This window comes from Dipodomys merriami, unplaced genomic scaffold, assembly GCF_024711535.1.
Source record: "Dipodomys merriami isolate MVZ:Mamm:240054 unplaced genomic scaffold, mDipMer1.0.p SCAF_11, whole genome shotgun sequence".
Taxonomy (NCBI): domain Eukaryota; kingdom Metazoa; phylum Chordata; class Mammalia; order Rodentia; family Heteromyidae; genus Dipodomys; species Dipodomys merriami.
Window position 1 is genome coordinate 35,337,585 of NW_027202382.1, and position 23,599 is coordinate 35,361,183.

General features: G+C 42.7%; 1 protein-coding gene across 7 annotated transcripts in view; it reads right to left on the reverse strand.

The window, feature by feature from the left end:
- Positions 1–23,599, reverse strand: part of Cdk5rap2 (CDK5 regulatory subunit associated protein 2) — a 178,326-nt gene that overhangs the window by 150,256 nt on the left and 4,471 nt on the right. For all 7 annotated transcript variants that reach the window (XR_011369981.1, XM_070012605.1, XM_070012584.1 and 4 more), the window contains exons 2-4: positions 18,957–19,024; positions 16,211–16,278; positions 1,170–1,280 (exon numbers count right to left, since the gene is read on the reverse strand). Coding sequence is in view for 6 of the 7 variants with exons in the window: in XM_070012605.1 (XP_069868706.1) it covers positions 1,170–1,280; positions 16,211–16,278; positions 18,957–19,024 (247 nt within the window). In the remaining variant the exon portion in view is untranslated. The remainder of the gene's footprint in view (positions 1–1,169; positions 1,281–16,210; positions 16,279–18,956; positions 19,025–23,599) is intronic.

The following is a 23,599-nucleotide window of genomic DNA, read 5'->3' on the forward strand; positions in this document are numbered from 1 at the left end:
GGCATAGGGCAATAATGTACTGGCCTGGGCCAGGCCTCAAAATCTACTTCATAGAGCAGCTATATGACATGAAACAAGTCACTCATCTTCCTCAGCCTCAGTTTCCTCCCCATAGGATGCTATCCCAACAATGCCCAAGGCAGACCACAACACAGCCCACAATAGTTGGCTTCCCAAGTTCTCAGGTGCAAGACCACCATGCTTACACATTGCTTTTTTTTTTCCTTAAAAGAGAAAAAGTGTACCACACTTCCTTCCAGAAATGGGGTGACATTGTGTCCCTGCCCTCACACTGAAGGAAGATCACTATGCCTTCAGGGACAACCAAGTTTTTCAGCTCTTGAAAGGGCTGGAGGGAGCGCAATCCCTCTTCAAGAAAAGCCCCTTTACATTTCTCCTTCAAAAGTTTCCACTGTTCAAACTTCAGAGGAGAAAAGATAGAATAATTCCCAGGCCAAGGGCTAATCTACCAGAAAAAGTGAAGAAATGGGCACTGAGATACTGTTTGTACTCATGTCTTTTCAAGAAAGCCAACTTCTTTTTTCAACTTTGAGAACCAAGGTTTGTTTTCAGACAAAGACCTCCAGGTCAAGACTTCAAATCGGAATAGCCTTTTTTTTTTCTTTTCTGGCAGTTCCAAGCAAGCACACAGGAATACAGAGGAGTCGGATCACAGGAAACCTGACAATAGTTACCTTGGGCAGCCGAAAGCAGGCTCAATGAGACAATGCAATGATGGCAACTGTCAAGCACCAAAGGGTGCAGAGCTTTTCATCTCTCATCCCATTTAGTCATACAAATAACCTGATGACATCAGGATCATCACTCAACACTGGCAGCATGTCAAGTGAGCTGAAACCACTTGCCCAAAGTTACCCAAATAGTTGGTAACAATAGGATTCAATTCCAGAGTCATTGTATCAGTCCACTGCTTATTTCTCTACAATAAATACTTACAAAAGGACAACCAAGGTAGACAGTGAACCAGAATTCCAATGTTAAAGTATAAAAGACTTAATCATGCACCTCTTTGCTTAAAAGGAGGGCCATCCTGGCATCTTCCCCACCACCACCACCACCCACCAAATCAAACAGCTCTATCTACTCATGCTAATTTTGAGAATAAATATCAGCTATCTACTTGGAACAACTTAGCAGAAGACACTCACAGTTTTGTAGACCTGTTCAGTAGGGCCATCAAACTCCTGCTGCATTCTTTCCTCGAGAAAATAGATGCGGAGCTTCAGGTTAAAGTTTTCTTTCTTCAGTTCAGTGATTTGCTGGAAAATAAATACAGAAGAGTTGTCTAAAGCAAGGGGAAAGGAGAGGATCTGATGGGTGGTACCTGCATTCATCCCCATGGCTCAAGGCTCTGAAATGAATTCAATGGTAACACTAGAAAAAGCTTCCACAGGTACAATTACATCAACCCACAAGAATTAGGTGGCTCCTGCTAGACAAATTTAGAACTATCTAATAATCAAAATGAATGACAGAAATGAATAATGACTGAAGAAAGAAAGAACTAATGCCTCTATATCAATGGGATAAAGAGAGGAGGGAGAGGGAAAGGAGAAGGAGAAGAGAGGGAGGAGGGAGAAGGAAGGGGGACAGGGAGGACACTTTGTCTTTACCAAATAAACCTAGTTAGTAAATGTAGAAGAATAACAGGAATAGAAAACCACTATTATATTACTTTCATGAAATAACTGATTCAGGTAAGAATTATCAACACTAAAAACACCAGACAAAAGATCATGAGGAGTGGGATATTCCATCTCAAAATACCTTCCCACAGCCAACATTAATTACAAAAAGGTAACTTTACAATTTAGAAATTTTACAACCAGGGTAAGCAAGTAAATCTCTCCTCAGCACTTATGGGATCAACTGATACCACGTGCCTCCTGAAATGAATTGCTGAGCCAGCGATTCCATCTAGGATGCTCTATGCAACCATTAACCTGAATTTAGTCAAGAAGAGTGGCTGAATAGAAGGACTTTATGCAAAACATCAGATCTGAAAATCCTAATGAAAACCTGAGGCAAAACTGGATGAGGGTGGGGGGGAGGGGGGATGCTGGGAAGGGAGGTGAAGGGTAAACAAAGGAGGAGGCTGCAATGCTTGGTAAGAAATGTATGCATTATCCTGCCCATGTAATTGTAACCCCTCTGTACAGTATGTTCTCAAATAAAATAAAATAAAATATAATAAAAAAAAACTGGATGAGGAACCTTTCTAAATAAGCATAGGTTAAAGGAGATGACTATTAAGTGCAATTGATCTTAAAAGTCCTCATTATGCTAAGTGGGGAAAGCGCAACTTTATATAAGATTACAGCATTATGATTTTAAAGGACAGAGTCCTCCTGAGTATGTAAGGGTGCTTCTATAGAGTGATGTCTGGAACTGATTCACTAATGAGTGGAGAAGGAGAAAAAAAAAGAGGTAAAGAAATTGTAGAAGCTGGACACTAGTGGCTCAAGCCTGTAATACTATTCAAGAATTGAACAGTTTTGTAGGCCTATTCAGGAACTGAATAATTAGTGCTGAATTAGATTGAGATTGAGGACTGAGGAATCTAGAGTCAAACCCAGCCTAAGCAGGAAACTCTATGAGCCTCCCTCTCTAAAAGGATCAGCAATTTGCAAGGCTAGAGTATGGCTCAACTAGTAGAGTGCTAAAGAAACAAACAAGCTGCACAAACAGAAGTTCAAGCACAAGCCTGGAGTTGAAATCCCAGCCAAAAAAAAAAAAAAAAAAAAAAAAGTGTGTGTGAATCTAGGTATCTGTACTGTTTTACACTTTTTCCCCAAGTTTGAAATTTGTCAAAATAAAAAGTGTAGAGGAAATATATCAAGAAAATTAGTATTTACTGAGAATATATGGTGTGAGTACCTCTAGGTACCTCAAACCTTAGAGCAACACTTCAACACTGCAAAAGTACTACTAAGAACCCAGCTATACACCAGTGGAAGAGCTGAGCCTCCGACCTTGCTGACTCCCCCAACCAATATTTGGTTTTTTTGGTTAGGTCACCTAGAAAGCTTTTCTAAGCAGACTAATGAGAAGGCTAACCCAACTCCAAGAACAGACATGAGCCTACTCACTACAGCAATTTCCTTGTACATTTACAACACCATGTTTACAAGAAAATGTTTCCCAAGTCCTACCACTACCTCCCATACTCCCTCTCTCTACTTCCCTCAGCTTTGAGTCTGTCTGTGAAAGACTCCTACTCCTCTCCTTTGTGTAAGAGGGTATCGGAAACACATCGGTCCAAAAGGATGGCATGGGCTTTAGGAGGAGCAATGCAATATGCTTCTGGGGTATTGATGTAATTGTTTCTTCTCAATATTGGTGGTAGTCATGAGCCTGTTTTCTTTTTATAATAATTCATGGAACTATTCACAAAGGTGTGCAATACACTTCCTTTAACAAATTTTAAAAGTCTGTAGTTAACTGCAATTGTTGAAAGCCAACTAGTCATGGCTAAGTAGGTTATGGTAGAACTGCTCAGTAGCGTATTACAGAACCACAAAAAAAAAAATGAATAAGACTACTTTGTGGACTCACTGAAATTATCTCCAAGATGTAATGTCAAATAAAAACACTATCGCTTAGAACATCATATTCATCAGGTTACCTACCATTTAAATAAAAGGTAGGTGAGAGAGGGAAAGGAGAGATACTAGACAGGGTTAAAAGTTTCAGTTAGGAGAATAAATTTTAGTGGTCTATTGCACAGATGGTGGCTATGATAAAATGTGTTGTAAATTCAAAAGGGGGGCAGGGACTATGAGTACACACTTTCTGGATTAAATGGCACTCATCATCTGGAAATATGCTATATACCCTTTTTATCTTTTGAAGTATGTGTCATATAACTCGCTCAATTTAAAAAAAAAAAAACAACTAGAAGTAATAGCAATTGAAGCCCCCCTCTCTAAAGGTCACACATCTTTGTTCCCCTTCCATTCACAGTCATTACTCATGCTCAGACCCCAGTGAAGACCAGGGGCTTGAGAGACAATATCAATTCAACCTTCATTCTCTCAAGATTCCTTCCTCTCTGAGTCTCAGTTATTATTTAAATTAAACACATTAAATTTTACTTTGTTTTGGGGGTACCATGCTTTTTTTTGGAAGGTAAGAGTTTCAAAAACTAAGAGACAGGCAAACACTCAATTGCTCTCACAATGATTTAAACCCAGGTGACTAAAGTGAGACTGAGGGCTTCTGACTGACAAGTGAGCTGCCTGATGCAGGTGCAGGAATCTAAACCACACACAATAAGTCCCTGAATGAGGTGGCTTATGGTACTATCAAGCAACAGAGTCTCTCATTTACATTACAACAGCTCTAAAACGTAAAACCCTTAAGTATAAATCTAATAAAACATAAACCAAAACTTAAAACCAAAAAATGTTTGTGAATTCAAGACAGACATAAGTGAAAAGATTTCTAATAAATTCATAGATTGGGTGAGTCAATATAATAATGTCAATTCTCTTGAAATTTTTATATAGATTTAATAACATTTCAATCAATTCCGGCAGCTTTTTTTAACGGACAAGCTAATTATAAAACTTATTTGGGACAGTAAAGAACAAGATGAATCAAAACAATTTTGAGAGAATACAATGCAACAGAAAACAAAATAGTGGCACAGACCCATAAAGATATGACCAACTACAAAGACAATTCAATGTAGAAAGGATCGTGTTCATTTTCAGCAAACAATGTTGAAACAATTGGACATCATGTTACCAAAATGAACCTCAACCTAAACCTTACATTTTACTGAAAAGTTAGATTACACCATAGGTATACTACAAAATTACATTGTTTTGCAGACACTCGTGACTCACAACTGTAATTATAGCTATCCAGGAGGCTGAGCTATGAAGATTGTGGTTCAAAGCCAGCCCAGACAGGAAAGTCAGTGAAACTCATCTCCAATTAACCACCAAAAAGCTGTGGCTCAAGTGGTAGAGTGCCAGCCTTAAGCAAAATATCTCAGGGACAGCACCCAGGCCCTGAGTTCAAGCCCCAGAAAAAGGAAGAAAGGGAGGGAAGAACAGAGGGAGGGAAGAAGGGAGGGAAGAAGGTTGGGAGGGAGGGAAGAAGGGAGAGAGGGAGGAAGGAGAGAGAGAGAGAGAGAGACAGAGAGAAAGAGAAAGAAAGAAAGAAAGAAAGAAAGAAAGAAAGAAAGAAAGAAAGAAAGAAAGAAAGAAAGAAAGAAAGAAAGAAGAAAGAAAGAAAGAAAGAAAGAAAGAAAGAAAGAAAGAAAGAAAGAAAGAAAGAAAGAAATAAAGAAAGAAAGAGAGAGAGAAGAAAGGGAAAGAGAAAGAGAGAAAGAGGGAGGGAGGGAGGAAGGAAGGAAGGAAGGAGAGAGAGAGAAAGATAGAGAGGAAGGAAGGAAGGAAGGAAGGAAGGAAGGAGAGAGAGAGAAAGATAGAGAGGAAGGAAGGAAGGAAGGAAGGAAGGAAGGAAGGAAGGAAGGAAGGAAGGAAGGAAGGAAGGAAGGAAGGAAGGAAACCTATGCTACTAGCAAAACCTGTATATAAATGTTCACTACTGTACAGCTTTATTATCAATTGCCAATAGGGAGAAAGAACCCAAGTGCCCTTCAAAGGGTAAACAGTACTCATCAATAATATGAAACAGTGCTTAGAAACTTTGACACATGCAATGTGAATAAATTATAAAGACATTATACCAACAGAAAGAAGCCAGTCCTCAAAATACCACACACCATATGATTCCATTTATGACACTCTGGGAAAAGTCACATTACAAGGATAGAGAAAACAACATTAGTTGTCAAAGGTTTAGGGCTAAGAGAGTTGACCACAAAGAAGCCACACAGGGAAATTTTTGGTATTATGGAGCTATTGTATAGTCTTGTAGTAGTGATAGTTAAATGAACCTACAAAGATATTCCACATACATACCAAAAAATCGATATTCATACATATCCTGATTACAACACCAATCATTAGAAAGCACCCAACACTTAAAATCAATACTTTTGTGTAAATTAAATCTCAATGAAATTAATAAAAAGATAACCAATCAATATGAAATGCAGCAAAATGTAAATAGCTATACCTGGATGCTACGACATCTCCTAATATTCACATAGCTATAAAAGGTTTTTTTCAGTATTTTAAAAATAATCTTAGTAGCATATACTCTTTTTAATGCAGTTTTAGGACTGGATAAGCAGAAATAATCAGCACATTCTACATTTAAAGTGTTTCCAAGCTGTCTGCCCTCGGCCGGCTGGCTAACACTTAAGGATTCAATTTCCTGACTAACAAGAATAGCAAAAGAAACTATTGGTAAGTTCATTAAAACCTCCTTTTAAATGTTTTAAGTCAACAGCACATAAAACATTCATTCAAACAAAAGTCTGTCCCACCAGATGCTTCCTATAAAGAGAAAACGTATTCTATTATTCAGCCACCAATAAAATATTTATGGTGATCACGTAGAATACCCATATTGTATAAAATGAGAAAATTCTTAATTCTTGAAAGAATAGTTTTTTTTTGTCCTTTTTATAGGTTTAAAAAAAATAAAAAAGTAGGAAAAAAAGTAAACATGCCTTTTGAAGGTCAGGCAAGTGCTAGAAAGGCCCAAATGAGTAAAATTAAATACAAACCCATCTTTTCCATAATGGCCAATCAGCTCTCTGCTTAACAGCACTTTCCACAAAGTTTTCTCTGAACCAGGCACTGGTGGCTTCTGTTTATAATTCTAGCTATTCATCACAGTTTGAAGCTAGCCTGTTCAGGAAAGTCTATCTCCAATTAACCAGCAAAAAAAATAATAATAATAACCAGAAGTGGAGTTGTGATTAGAAGAGCGCCAGCCTTCAGGAAAAAAAATATATATATATATATATATATATATATATATAGAGAGAGAGAGAGAGAGAGAGAGAGAGAGAGAGAGAGAGAGAGAGAGAGAAATCAGTGCCTGGGTGCGCACCCAGGCACTGATTTCAAGCCTTAGTAATGGCTCATGTGTGTGTACCTGTGCGTGCACGCGCGCGTGCACACACACACACACAATTTCTCTGGCTAGGCTGGGATCCCTTCTACAAGCTTCCATCCACTTCCCTAATGAACATAATCACTGCAAACATGCCACTTGTAACTTGCCTTTCTGCCTACCCACCACTAAGAGATGAAGAACCACATCCACCTCCACCATTGAATCTGAAACACCAGGCAGTTGCTAAATAGCCAATGGCTGGCTGAATAGACAAACACTACCTCACTCTATAAGGCCATTGATACAATCGGAGCCCATAGACTTCCAAATCAAACAGCTCTGTTCATATCACTATCCTGCTTACACCCTGCATTGTTTTTTGGGTTTTTTTTCCCCCCATCACTCTGAGAACCAAACTCACAGACACTACCAAGTGCTGAATCAGCCAGCTGCTGCCTGCCTCCCTCCCCAGTTTCCTTGGGTATCATCCCCCTGTTCACAATGTGCCAGTCTCACCAGCCTCCTTTCTGGTCCTAAATTAAGCCGAGCTCTTGTTTACCTGCAGCTCTTCATATGGAATTTGCTAGGTGGTTACATCTCATCCTTTCCATCTCTGCCTGATCTTAGGTGGTCTCTGTCTCTACTACCCAGACAACTACTCTAACACACAGCTCCTATTTTCTTGCTTGAAGATTTTAACAATATATCTAGGCCACAGTGGCCATTCAACCAACATTTTTTAAATGAGTGAAAATAATGAATAAGTATAGCCCAGACTACCTTACCTTGGTCAAGCTCCTTTTGTCTGTGTGCCCAAGTCCCTTCACCTACAAAAATGGCACTATAATAAAACTCACTTCATAGAGCTATTATAATTAATAATTACTACTATAAATTATCTATTATTATAAACAATAAAACACTGCACTGTTTAGTACCATTACTAGACTCAACATAAAAATTTAAACCAGCCAGGCACCAAGGGTTCACGCCTATAATCCTGACTACTCAAGAGGCTAAGATCTGAGGATCAAAGCCAGTACAAGCACAAATGGAGACTCTCATCTCCAATTAACCATCAAAAAGCCAGAAGTGGAGCCGGGCGCTGGTGGCTCACGCCTGTAATCCTAGCTACTCAGGAGGCTGAGATCTGAGGATCGAGGTTCAAAGCCAGCCCGGGCAGGAGAGACCGTGAGACTCCTATCTCCAATAAACCACCAGAAAACCAGAAGTGGCGCTGTAGCTCAAGTGGTAGAGCGCTCACCTTGAGCTGAAGAGCTGAGGGACAGCGCCCAGGCCCAGAGTTCAAGCCCCACGGCCAACAAAAAAAAAAAAAAAAAGCCAGAAGTGGAACTGTGGTTCAAATGGTAGAGCTCTAGCCTTAAGCAAAAAACCCCAAGGACAGTACTTAGACCTTGAGTTCAAGCCTTAGGATCAGCAACAACACACACACACACACACACACACACACACACACACACACACACACTAATTTTTTTCATGTGTACTTATCTTTTTTAAAGAAATAATTTCAGGGCTGGGAAGATGGCTCAGTGGTAGAGTGCTTGCCTTGCATGCATGAGGCAGCACCACATAGGCAGAAAAAGCCAGAAAGTGGTGGAGCATTAGCCTTGGGCTGAAGAGCTCAGGCCCCATAACCAACACCAAAAAAAAAGAAAGAGACAGAGAGAGAGAGAGAGAGAGAGAGAGAGAGAGAGAGAGAGAGAGAGAGAAAGAATTTCAAGTTGAAAAATAAAACTGAAGTAGAAGAACTGAAATCATCTTACCACACAGTAAATAAACAACCTAAAGTACAATCCACAAAATGTGACTTAGAAACCCAATGTTCAATAGTAAGCAAACACATGGGCTATACTTGCCCATTCCACCCCTGTACCCATGTATTACTGGGACTGAAGCCATCTACGTGGGAGCCTCCCACCATGACAACAGGGCTGGAGCCAGAAAGATTTTTCAGAAGCTACAAGTCAGTCCTCTGGCTTCTTCCTGCTCCCACTCAGTCAAAAGCAATGGAGAAGAGAAGAAAACAAAACCCAGCAACATAAAAAGAATCTGAGGAAGCCACATGTGGGTGCAGTGGCTCACCTATAATCCTAGCTACTCAGGAAGCTGAGATCTGAGGCTTATGATTTAAAGCCAGCCCAGAAAGACAAATCTAAGATACTTTCATCTCCAATTAACCAGCAAAAATCCAGAAGTGGAAGGTGGCTCAAGTGGCAGAGTGCCAGCCTTAAATCAAAAAGCTAAGCAAGAGTATAAGGTCCTGAGTTCAAGCATCAAAAAGAAAGGGGGGGGGGGAGAGACAGAGAGAGAAAGAGAGAGAGAAGGAGGGAGAAAGAGAGAGAGAGAGAGGAAGGAAGGAGGGAGGGAGGGAGGAAAAGAAGAAGGAGAGGAAGAGGAAGAGGGAAAGGGAGAAAAGGAAAAGGGAAAAAAATCAGAAAAATTGCAACAAGCCCCACTCAACTAAAACTTAAGCAAGGAGCCACCCTCTGGCTATCACTTTCCCTGGTTTACAGTAGCTGGGTGAAGCTCCCTCTCCCATGGGTTATGGCACCACAGAGACCAGCTCAATCCCCAATGCTGTTGCTTGTGTGTTTCGTGGCCTTGAAAAGATTATTTAACATCTTTGAGTCACTGTTGGCTCATCTACAAAATGAAAGAAACGCAATTACCTCGCAGGAGTGTTGTGACAACTAAATGAGCTAAGCACCTGGCAGAGCCTGGCACTTAGCAAGTGGTAAACAGGGCATAGCTGTTAGAAGGGAATCATTTCTCACGCAAGCCCTGGGTAAGCAAAGCGGTGGGTTACCATCAATCTCCAACCCTCTTCACAAGAACAAAACCTGTTAGATCTCACCTAGACATGAAAAAAAAAAAAAAATGCACTCTTGCTGCCCAGAGTTCATCTCCAGTGAACAATACAAATCTGCCTACAGCAGCCAAGTGAGTCAGGAGGAGGAAGATGCTTTGGGATTTGTTTCTGATGCCAACCCTCTCCCTGGTGTCTTCAAACCGTCAAGCACACTGTGACTAAGCAAATACCTATTTATAACACAAGTCAATTTGTATATCCCATTGCTTTCACTTAATATTGTATCTGAAGTATTTCCACCTGAAAGACTACACTGAATTCCATTGAATTATCAAGTATTTAACCATTGCTCTACTGAGTATTTATGGATTTGGTGTAGTCTTTAACAATCACACAGATAAGGTCTGACTCTAACTTATTTTAGTTTCTCAATCAAACCAAGCTTCTACACAAGTCATTTAATCTTTTCAACTTCAGCTTTCTCATTTGTAAAATCCCCTCAACACAAGCTTGTAACAAGAAGTCAAAAAGATGACAAATGTGAAATATAATTTCCCTTGTTCCCAATGGTTCACAATTATACACAATGTGATAACAAATACCTTCATAAACAGAGGGTTTTTTTCCCTTCCACTGAGTAGATTGTTTAGAATAAATTTCCCCAAAAATGGATTATTGGACTCAAGAGTAATTTTATTTTTATGACTATCAAAATCTCTTTCCAAATGGCCTTCAAAAAGATTGTAAAAATTTACACTGCCCAGCCCGCCATCTGGCTGGGTTTTTGGAGGGCATGGCCAGGACACACAGCAATAAGAGGACTCAGAGCTCAGTCCAGTAAGTGGAGGCCATCCTACCACAAAGATCATCCCTGCACTTCAATTTTCCCAGACACCCCCACTAGCCACAAGCCAAAATGGTTCCAGTCCTGGACTCTGCAAAGGCCCAGGCGGGGCACAGATCTCCACAGGGAGTGGCTGGCAGTGAGGATCCACTCCTACTGGTCTACATCCCACACCATTCTTGCTCTTTTGCCTTGCTCCTAACTCCCATCCCCCCTTCTCACACTCTTAGCCTCACCGTACTCCCATTTCTACTTCCAGTCCTCTAACTCTAATTCCACAAGCCCCACCCTCTGGCTATGTGGTGGCTAGCCACCTTATTAACACTAAATAACACTAGGCATGTTACTTAATCCTCGCCACAAGCCTATGAGCTAAACATTATGTTTTCCTATTTTACAGATAGAAGAAAGCAATCAGAACTTCAAGGTTTAGTATCTCATACAAGGCCAAACTCAATCAACACACTTACTAAACAGCTACAGTTCTGTTAGGTTCAGTGTTGAGCACTGACATACCAGACAAGTGACACACGTTAAGATAAATAAGCAAATAAAGACATGATAGTCATGGTAGAAAAAATTCATGGTAGAAAAGACATAGTAATAAGTGTTCACCAGAAGAGAGTAACAAACCAGTGGAGGGCATTAGTACAGCCTCTCTACCCACATCATATTAAGATTGAGACACAAAAGTCCAGGAGCCAGACATTCAAGGAACAGGAGAGAGGGCATCCCAGGCAGAGAGCAGGAGGGCCTGACACACAGAAACAAGCCAGGTGCCGGAGGAGCAGTCTATGATCAAATGACATACATGCCAAGCTCAAAAGACAGGGCAGGATCTTACACCATGGCAAGCAGTGAGGGATTTTATTCCAAAGGAAAAAAAAATTTTTTAAGCTGGGCACTGGTGGCTCACACCTGTAATCCTAGCCATTCAGGAAGCTGAGATCTGAGGATTCAAAGCCAGGAAAGTCCATGAGACTCCAGAAAACCAGAAGTGGCACTACAGCTCAACGTGGCAGTAGTATACTCAACAGCTAGCCTTGAGTATAAAGAACGAAGAGACAGTATCCAGGCCCCAAGTTCAAGCCTCACAACCAACAACAACAACAAAGGGGGGGGGGGGAAGGATTGGCAAGAAATAAACAATGGGCAGAAGGCAGGGGCAGTGGCTTAGTAGAGAGGACTTCAGTGAAAGCCAGCACTTCCCAAATACCCTTCACACTGGAGGTCTCAGGCTATGGTCTACTGCTCAGGAAACCCTCACATATCTCAGAAAGACTCTACTGGCCTCTCTTGACACATGAGGTTCTGGAAGCCACCTATGCAAGGGCCCAGATCAGTAAGTGTCTGAGCCAGATCTAAACCCCAGTTCTCATTATCCTCAAGTCCATGTTCTATTCACACATCATGACTGTGAGAGCGTCAGCTCTGTGCAAATGGGGTGAGCTCAAGAATGCGGGGCTACTCCATGCTGATAAGGCACCCGTGACACAGATACTGCAGAGCACATATGAAGAGGTAAGCCTCCTTGCTAGACCAGAGAAAATGTTCAGATTTGACAGGCTACTTCAACTGAGACTGAGGATTTTCAACAAGTAGGAAAAAGGGCCTCCCAACAAGAGCACCCACATGTCTGGGCAGCTGAGTACAGGACCAAGTGAAGACAGGATGGAGACAGGATGCAGACAGGTGTTTCGGCCCCATCTGGCTAAGGGTTTCCCCAGTTTCTTAGTGAAGAGGCCAGCAGAAATTATTCCTACTACTATTTGTTGTGTCTAATTTATACTGAAATTTCCATTTCTAGGCATGTATTCAAAACTAGAAAAAGAATCGTGTGCACAAGGATATTTGACAAAACTTTGCAACAGCAAGAAGTAAAAAACAACTTGAATGTCCTACATAGTAAGCAGTTGCATAAATTGTGATGCAAAATACCCATTTTTAATACAAGTTCTGTGTGTGCGCGTGTGTGTGTGCATGTGTGTGTGTGTACACGCACATACCAGTCCTGGAGCTTGAATTCAGGGCTTGAGTGCCATCCCTGAATTCTTTTTTTTTTTTGCACAAGGCTAGTGCTCTACCAGTTGAGCCAAGGCTCCACTTCCAGCTTTTGAGTGGCAAAACTGGAGATAAGAATCTCATGTAGTTTCCTGCCCAAGCTGCCTTCAAACCACAATCCTTAGATCTCAGCCTACTAGGTAGCTAGGATTACAGGCATGAGACACCAGCACTCTACAAGTCTTTATGAAAACAATGCCTTCCATCAGTGATAGAAGGAATATCAGTATCATTCTCTGGGGAGAGCCAGAGTTGAACTCCTCTACATACAGTAAGGTCTTCCTTAATCTCCTAAAGAAGAGAGAGAGGTTTCAGTCCCCAAAACTTATCACAGCAGGTAAGTCCAGGCCTTCACAAAATGTAGCCTCTGCTAGCCCCTCTCCAGCCCAGGGAGCCCCCTCTACATTCCCAACTAGGGAAGGACCAACAAGACAGGCCCCATGAAAGACTAAACTGACACACCAGCTCCGCATGAGTGATGGCAGCCTCAGCTACCACAAGCATGAACATTGCAGTACCAGAGCAAACCCCTTCACATGTCAGCAATGCTTGGCCAGCACACAGAACATGGTAGAAGTAACTTCTTGTGCCAGAGGACCTGGATTTGAAGCCTGAGTCCCACCCCTTTGGGCTTCCAGCCCCCAGGTGTCAACTGAGAGTGACACACTTTTGGAGATAGAATGTCTCAGACTTTTCCACCTGGGCTGGCTTCGAACTGTGATCCTCTGGATCTCAACATCCCGTGTAGCTAGGATTACAAACATGAGCCACCAGCATCCAGCTGAGGTAATCTTTTGAAAGCACCATATTGGTCATGACAGACTAAAATCTGTCATTGGTTACCTTTTATCTTCAGGGCAAAGTCAAACCAAGCAGTGTGACTGTCAACACTGGAGGCTCTGACCTATGTCTGCCCCGATGGCTTCATGTCCCTCACACAACCTTGTTCTGACCAAAAGGCATCCCACAGTCCCTGAACTCTTGCGACCTGCCCTGCACCTGAGTCCTTAGGCTGGTCGCTCTTCCTTGTGCCCAGTCCCTGATGTCCCGCCTGAAGCCCACCTAAGTTGGAGCCCATCCTCTGTAGCCCACAGCGCCCTGTCCTCAGCTCACTATACCACCACCCTGTAGTCCCATCCACCCAATTAGACCAGAGCCTCTTCACTGGCAAACTCATCTGGGCTAAGGCACCCCAGGTTCCTCGTCTCCTGAGGAATGGGCACTGGGGTGACAATATGTACCGAGGTGAACTTGGGCCCCTGTCTCGCCAGACCCTAGCTAATGCAACTGCTGATGTTCAGGCAGTCATCAGAGACTGGAGTAAGAGGAATCCTGAGTTTCCCTTTAATTCAAAGAGTATTCTGGCCCCCTCTTTAATATGCAGGCTGACTCTGAAACTGGCCTTAGATGCCAAGAACAGTTCTATAGCATCCCACTGGAAGGTCAGATGACCTCCACATAGACAGCTAAGCTCAGGCCAAATGAAAAATGTCAGTGGCTTATAAAGACCTGAAAGGGAGACGCGAGAGCAGGGTGGTCATTTCAATTTCAGCTGCAAAATTTGCTCTTGAAAATGCTACAATAAAAAATATTAATATCATAAAAACCTAACAGCAGCCAAAGGACCACAATCATAAAGAAAAAAACATAAATCCTAAAATATATTGGCATGGAAGGCTCTCCCTCAGCTTCAAGGAAAACAAGATTTAAGCCATCAAGAACTCTCAGGAAAAGGAACTTGAATCACATGGCAAAGCAGAGAAAAAAATGTCAGTACCAAATATAATAACTGGAGAAGGAGATAGCTAACACGAGAAGGTGCTGGGAATATGTGATTCGCACATTAATCTTCCGAACAACCATATGAAAGGCTGTTCAAGCCCATGTCAAAGTACAGAAAAGTACAGAAAGGTCAAGTGACTGGCCCAAGGTCACCCAATAGGCAGCCTGGCTGCCAAAGTTGTGGCCCACAACACCCAGTGGCTTCTGGAAAAGCTTTTATCCTGTCACATCCCCTCAGTTTCTCCTATATCTAAGGAAGAGGGCTGGATTCAGAATCCCTTCCAGTTGGAAAGACACATGCAAAAAACAAAATTCTAGATGTTATTCAATTTTCCCATCTAGAAATACAATTTAATGATGTACTCTTCAAATTGAAATAATAAAAAAACTAAATAATAACCAACTTACAAAGCTGCTTTAATATTAAAGTAATGTGTATAAAGGACTTAACACTTAAAGTGTCCAGCTCAGAGCAAGAGCTCAATAAACAGCAGCCATTATTACTCGTAGGATAAAACAGGAACAACCATTTAACAGTACAGCATATTTTAATTATACACCATGTGGAATAATCAAATCTCTTTCTCGTTTGAGGCCCCAGACCCATAGCATAGATCGCATTGTACAGCATTATAACAACTCAAAGCTCAGAAATTACTTGTTTCCATTAGAGATCTGACAAGTCATTTCTTCAATTGGTCACTGGTGGTTTGCAGATAACTATTAGCAGTAATGAGTATGCTAAATTAAATCCAGAGACAGCACTGCTCTGTTCTGTAAAGACAACTGGGGAGAGAGAAACGTAATTGTGGAGCGTCCTTCTCTCTGTGTCCTCCGTCTTCTCTCTGATAAATATCTCCTGTGTCTTGCATAGTATGGATTTCATTTGGTTACAAATGAAGAAGGGTCTAATTCTTCCCATGATAAATGGGAGCATGGAGCAGGTAACTTGTTAAAAAGAATTGGAATTGGGAGAATAACCTTATTTCCCTGTTCCTTGACAGCAAGCCCCCTCCACAAACAAATGCAAGATGCAATGCTGGAAGACATTAGCATGGAGGCCAAATCCATCACCAAGCGATCCATTCTCAGACAATTGCTGCACAGTGCTGTGCACAGGCTACACATTCCATTCAGCAGCAAGTCTACAAAATGCGAGGGGAAACATGACACACTAGAAAGAATAATGGCTTTGGAATCATTAAAGATGTGGACTCAAATCCTAGCTCTACCTTTCTATATTATATGGCCATAAATGAATCTCTTCTAGTGTGAGGATTCCTTATCTGTAAAATGGGGACAATACAAAACACCTCAAGGGTTGAAGCAAGCATCAACTACAGACATAAACACTGCACCTTAACTGTCTACAGGATGCTCAGCAAGTATTAGCTTGCCTGCACTGTGCAATACAGCAATGTTCTTATCTTCTAGACACCACAAACATACCAATAGCCAGCTGCAAACCGCTGAATGACACAATCTACGGGTAGCCTCTATTCAGAAGGCTGACTGCATGTACATGGAATTGTCTCACAGAGGAGGCCCTGAGCCGATCATTTCCCTGGCCTCTGGCATCAGTCAGCTCAGACAGTTGTCAAAAACCACAGCTCTCTCCCAGCTCTGGCTGGACAATGACAGCAAGCATGGTTTGTTGGGAACAAGCAGCTGGCATCTCTACTTACATTTTCAAAATCCTTCATGTTCCGTGCTCGGGTAGGAGAAACCTTTTCTTCTGATGCTTTTGGAAGCCCTACAAAAAGCAAAACAGACATCAGGAAAGCATCACGGCATGCAGACTAGACTGGCTGACACTGCTATTAGAGACCAGAGAGCAGAGGAGAAAAATCATGAGCAGCTTCCATGGCGTATGTGCTTTCTGCTGGCACTTTCTGCCTGCAGTGACTCACTGATTTGAGTCCAGGGAAAGCTCGAAGCTATTTTACTTCCAATACTGACAAATTACTTTAAGCAGCCCTGGTGAAACCAGAAGAGGTACCCAGATAAGGCACATGGCAAAGCACACCATCCTGAGGTGTGCCCCCTAACCTGCACACGCAGCAATCAAAACAAAGCCTGGCTAACCAATTTCGCAGCAAGGGTTGGCAAGCTTTTTCCTAAGCATCAGACAATGGCTATTTTCAGCTTCCCAGGCTATGCACAAAGCCTACATCTGTCACAGATAATCGACAACTGCTGCAGCACAAAACCCACCTCAGACAACTCACAAGTACAGTGGCTGTGTTCCAACAAAAGCTGATCTCCAGAGCAGGCAGTGAGCAGGAAAGGGCCACCCCTGCTTGTAGTGACTGCAGGCACTGCTGGACCTTGATCCCTCATAGACTTCTTAATCCCAACATTTCTTACACACCTGTCCTGAGCACCATCCTGTGTGCTGGGGAAGTGAAGGGGAAGGAGACACTGCCCACATTTCCAGGACAAGTGGAAACCAAATAAGACAGAGGAAAACAAACTGTCACCACCACTTTGTGGGTTGCTGAGTAAACGTGTGGTGAGGGAATGGAGGAACCCACCATCCCAGCAAAGCTGCATGGAGAGCCTTTCTCCTGCCAGGCAGCTTTCGAGATCTGCCTCCATCAGGGAGCAACAGCAGCAAACTTCCAGAGGGAAGAGACAGGCACCATAAATGAGCAATTACATGATATGATATAAGGTGGTCACAGAAAAATAAAAGAGAAAATATCAGAAGCGAGATGGGCTGCAGTTTTAAGTCAGGGGACTGAGGAAGGCCTCACAGAGGCCACATGTTGGCAGACTGAAGACAAATAGCCAAGGACCTAGGGACAAACACTCTAGGTGCAGAGAACTGACTGCCCAGTGGGTATGAGGAAGAGCCAAGGGGCAGTGACTGGGGGTGAGAGACTGGGGGCAGGGGGAGTAGGTATCAATAAACAAAGGGGACAGAAGAGGTGTTAAGAGGTTATGGAGGACAGATCACATCTGGCACCATAGGCTCAGCTAAGGACTGAGCTGCCACTGGAAGATTTGTGAGCAGACTCCCTCTGGCTGCCTTGCTGAGAACAGACAGTAAAAGGCTCAAGAGAGAAACAAGGAGATCTAGAAGCCCAGGGTAACCCAGGCCAGAGGTCCTGGTGTCTGATGAGGATGCTATGCGCATACATGGGTAAGAATGGATACCTGGATACTTTAAAAATTATCGGCAGGAATAAATGAAATAAAATGGACCCTAACATACAAGGTCCAATGGGGGTGGCAACCACTTGGCTGAATGGGGTTCAGATGAGGGTGGGGTGGAGGGTACAGGGCCCTGTGCACCTGACTAAAGGCCACACTCCGTCACCTGTGCAGAGATACTTGTCCCCTCCCATTCCCCAACCAAAGTCCTACTCCTTCTGCTCTCCATACTACTTTGCTGGGGACCTCTCACCTGATTCCCTCACCCCTCCTCTGAGCACCTTACATTTCACTCCTGGCCTGATCTTATGATTTATCATAATATCTTTGGTCTGTGTTCTCAGCTAAGGTAATGACGTTCAAGGTTGAATCCAAGAGTCTGGCAGGAAGCGGATGTACCTCATCATCTGAATGAGGGTAGGCCTAACTACCTCTGCTTCCAACTGCCTGCACGCAGGAAGCAGAGAAACTAGGTTCATCACCATCAGATTTTTTTTTAAGGTAAAAAACAATCTCCAAGGAAAGCTTGAAGGTGGCCTATAGGTTACAGAATGTTACAGAAACAAACACTTTGATACTTCGTTCTGCCTGCCCTAAAAGCTTCTTTTTGCACATATGTCATCACTTTGGGGATAGGAAAAAAAAAAACTAAATCAAAATACCTCAGATTTTAACAAGGCAAATTATCAACACTGCCCATCTAGACATCTAGTATAGGTTAACTTCTTTCAGAAAGGAAAATTATGAAGAATGGTCAGCAAGACCCGGATTGAAAAGGGATCTCATAACTCCAAGACACAATACAGTGATTATTTACTCAGCCACGTGTCTCCGGTGATCTAACTGGCTATTTCACAAACAGGCCTGTGTAGGAATGCAGGGCCATGGCACAGAATCCAGCAGGCTGCCAGGGAGGCCTTGGCACACTGAAGTCGGAGAGCAGCTCTCCTGTGCCTCCATGTACAGGGCATGGAGACCCACAGAACCTGGTGCTGGGTCTAGTCTGTACTTCAACACACAGCCTCAGAGGCTGCTCAGCTCAGCAAACACTGAATCCCTACCGGCTAGGTGGCTGGATGGAAAACTCCTGAAGGACAGTGTGAAGGTCACAAAGGAGCGAAGAGCAAGTGAGTACATCTGCACCTAAGAAGCTGAGCAGCAACTATTGGCCAGGCCAGGTAGGCTCTGGTCCCAGGATAATGGAAGCCCAAGCTCAAATGCTCATGGTCTGAGTTTACTCCCCCTTCTCTTACCCAAGACCTGTTGTGTACTTACCGCCATTTCCCAAGCCAGCACTGATGCTGATGCCATTCAGATTATCTGGCAGAGTGGAGACCAGGCCACTAGAAGAGAACACAGGAAAGAAATGAGTTAGTGCTTGAACAAGATGACTGTCTGCACAGCACATGACAGTCAGCAAGCCATGGCCAGAGGTTCACCTAGCTGAGCTGCCTGAGAAGAAAAAAGTATAGAGCATAAAGGACTCAGGCCTTGGAATTGAACTTACTTCCAGATCTAACACTCAGTAATTCTATGACCTTGGGTGATGTCAAGGTCATTCATTGCTTCCTTCATGCTGTGTGTGCCAGTACAAAGCTATGTTCTTTACTTGTTAGACAGGGATACCATCTACCAGTAAAGATGAAATCAGTCACTATATAGAAACACCTGCACACTAGGGCATACCTGCTGATTCTGTTCATCACCATTGGGGTCATTAACCAGCCAACCTCCCAACCAAAAATTAAACTCCTAAGACCCAGGCACCAAGTCAGATGTTTTCAGAATGTCAAGCAAAAATGAAGAATTCACTGATTCAAGAAGCTGTACTGGCAGATTAACATAAACCAGTATATGACATTTGGTGAGGATTCAGGGAATTTGTCAGAAAACTAAACCATAACAGACATTACACTGGGTTCTGTTCTAAGCTCTGTGTGCACGTCCGGAAGCCTTACCTCCTTCAGCTCTGTAAGGAAAAATCAGCAGCTCCTTCACAGAACTAGCAATTAGATATACAAAGGGCCCAGCAAGGTACCTGGCATCCTATGAGCACACTGTAAACATGAACAAAATATCAGTGTCACCTTCAAGCACAGAGTGCCTCGAAAGTCATAAAACATTTACTCATCAGAGCTGCCAATTCCCCAAGGGTCTGTGATTTTTCAAAGGAAAGCTTTGCAGTACAGACCACTTCAATGTCCCAGTCATAGTCACGTGGCAGGGACATGGAGACCTTTTATATCTAATCCTCCAAAGTCCTTCCTGGCCTCCGCCTCCAAACTAGGCATTGATGGAAGCCTAACTTCTGGGCAGTTTCTCCTCCTTCCTCCAATTCCAGATGTACTCTGCTCCTCAATTTTTCTCATCACTGAACTTTGCAGTTACAATAGACCTTCAGGATCAGAGCTGAGTGAAGAAATTAGAAATACCATAAAAATCCAACACCAAGAAAATGACTACTCAAAATATACCTAGTATAAAGATAACTGGGGGAGAAAAAAAGAAAACATGTCCTCAATCATGAAAAGATACATAAAAAGATCTTTTTCTGGAAATAGGTGGGCTATAAATATATAACAATACAGAGGAAATGTACTAAATTCCAGAAACTATTTGCAGGGAAGACACATTTTCCATCCCCTAAATTTTCGATAACTGTCTATTTCTCCCAATTATCATCAATATAAGAACAAAGTCAAAAGAAGGCTTAGATATGATTTTATCATTATACAGAAGGGAAGACTGAGGCCCAAGAAGGAGTAAGAACTTAACTTGCTCAAAATCACAAAGGAATAGCAGCAAAGTAAGGACCAAAGCCCAGACTCCCAGAGCAGGACCACCCACAGCTCCCACAGGAATACAACCCAAAGTGGAGCCACAGGCCTCCAGGCAGGCCAAACAAAGCCTAGTCATAGGAAACCTGCCAGCCAGGCCAGGCTCCAGACAGAACAGCAGTCTCCCACTTAAACCTCATCACAGCCCAGCTTCATAGGTAGCATTTTTAAGTATTGCCATTTTTTTCTTTGGCCAGTCCTGGGGCTTGAACTCAGGGCCTGGGCTCTATCCCTGAGCCTCTCTGTGCTCAAGGCTAGCACTCTTACCACTTGAGCCACAGCACCACTTCCAGCTTTTTCTGTTTATGTGATAGTGAGGAATCAAACCTAGGACTTCCTGCATGCTAGGCAAGCATTGTACCACTAAGCCACATTTCCAGCCCCAAACTGTTGTTTTTTGGTTGGTCTGAGGCTTGAACTCTGGGCCTGGGCGCTGTTCCTGAGCATTTCAGCTCAAGGCAAGCGTTCTACCACTTGAGCTACAGCACCACTTCCTGTTGCCATTTTTTTTTTAATGAGGAAAATCTAAAGCTGGAGAACCCACACTAAACTAATTTCAAATCCCATGCTCTGCACCCCTGCATCATCCTTCCAGTCCTCCAGGGGGCAGTGTAGTGAGGACAGAATCAACAGAACCAGAGGGCTGCTCTCAGCACATGGACACCACCAAGGCAGGTTGTCCTACTATGTGCTGTGTGCTACATCACCTCATCCTCCTGGCCTGCTCCAATGCCACCCGCTGAGCCATCCCCTCCTGTGTCTGCACTGGCTGACAACAATCGTCCTTTTGCACTCCAAGACCCCACAGTGTTCTCAGAGCTGGCATGGAACTGGACACAACTGGAAAACAAGTGCACTGCTCTGTCTCACAGAATTCCTTTTCCATATTCCCTCTTTTCTTTTCAATACTGGGGCTTGAACTCAGGACCTAGGAGTCTCAAGTGCTCTGCCACTACTCTATCCATTCTTAACTTAAGAGAAAAACCACATGGAAACCAAAAACACAGGCACACAAGCTCTCCTAGGTGACCTGTCACCCCCACCCCTCACCCTTCCTAAGAGCTAAGTCCCTGATGTCAGCACATTGTGTCCTTCATAATCAGAGAGACAGAGGTTTTATTTTCTGGCTTCAAAATAAAATAATTGTAATAAAAAAACACATTCTAGTCTACAGCTTTTTCCCTCTACTAAATACATATCCTAGGAGTGGGGCCCTGAGTTCAAACTCCAGTACCTAAAGATGATTGGATGGCCATATAAACAGACTTGCTTCGATCTTTAACTCCTACATCCTACAACAGGGTTTTGCACACTTTATTGACCACAACCAATAAATTCCTTAGTTCTTGAGATATTTCTGTTCTCTTCTACTTTTGTTGTTGTTGTTGTTGTTGTTGGTTGTGGGGCTTGAACAGCCTGGGGGCTGTCCCTCAGCTCTTCAGCTCAAGGCTAGTGTTCTACCACTTGAGCCACAACACCACTTCCGGTTTTCTGAGTGGTTTATTGGAGATAAGAGTCTCCACGGATTTTTCCTGCCCTGGCTGGCTTTCAACTGTGATCCCCAGATCTCAGCCTCCTAATTAGCTAGGATTACAGGCATGAGCCACCGGCGCCCGGCTTCTACTTTCTTAAAAGCCTTCTAGCAACGTACTATATTGAATTTATGAGATACCAATGGGTCACCAGGGGTCTGGAAGGATGTCTATCTTCCCAATCCCCTTCTGACAGAAATCCAGCTTGCTCAGTTCTTTTTTTACAAACCATGTTGAGTAAGTGCCTTTATACAAGTCCCATCATGCACATGTAGGGGTCTCTAGGTCAGACAGCAAATGCAATTGCTACATCAAGATGTAGCCACATCTTTTAAATGAGGCAAAGGTTCTGCTAAGACAGTGCACCAAGACAGTCAAATGGCAAATAAACACATGAAAAAGTATTTCATGTCATTAGTCATTACAGATGTGTAAAGTAATTCCACATTGAGATACAATGTCTCACAAAAGATAGCTAAAGTCAAACAGCCACAAGTACTGGTAAGAGGTGAAAGAAACTCGAATTTTCAACACTTCTGGTAGAAGCAAGTGACAATGCAATTTTGGAACTGAGTGGACAGTTTCTTCCAAATGTTAAAGTTACCATGTGATCCAGCAATTCTAGTCCTGGGTAAAATCAAGAGAAGTGAAAAAAAGATGCTCACACAAAAACTACACACAAATAAATGTTCACAGCAACACAATTCCTAATAGACAAACAATAAAAAAATCCAAATGTCCATCGATATGAATAAACAAAATATGTCACATGAGCATGATGCAATATTATTTGATCATAAAGAGGAATGAAGAATTTACACGGGCTTATACACACGGATGAATTTCACAAAGCAGCACACACTGTAAGACACCATTCACACGAAATGTCCGGAAGAGACAAATCTAATATTCCAGTATTTATACTGTCAACCTTTCATTCAAATAAAATGAATAAGAAACCAATATAAAGTCAGCAGAACTTCTTTCCTAGGAAGGATTGGCAAAATTGGATATTTTACATGAGGATGAATTTATAGCTAAGATATTTCATATAAAGATAAGAAAACATGTTCCTTTTTAAGTTATGTAGACAAAAAGGGACATAAAACACTACTTTCTTCATTTTTAAGCTCTCTATGTAAAGATCTAAACTCAATTCTCTGTGTGTGTGTGTGTGTGTGTGTGTGTGTGTGTGTGTGTGTGTGTGTGTGTGTGTGTGTGTGCACATGCGCGCTTCACATGCTGGAACTAGGGTTTGCACTCAGGGCCTCAGGGCCTTACTTGGCTTTTTTACTCAAGGCTGACACACTCTCTCTCTTGAGCTATACTTCTACTTCAGGGTTTTTGCTGGAAAAGTCTCTCAGATTTGTCTACCCAGGCCAGTTTTGAATCGTGACCCTCAGACCTCAGTCTCTGAGTAGCTAGGATTACAGGTGTGGGTCACCAGTGGCTGGCCTAATTTCAACTCTTACTTGAAGAGAGAAGCAGTTTTTGGTATCCACTCAGCCCATCAACAGTTACAATGGGAAGTCAAGAAATTTGTCACTTC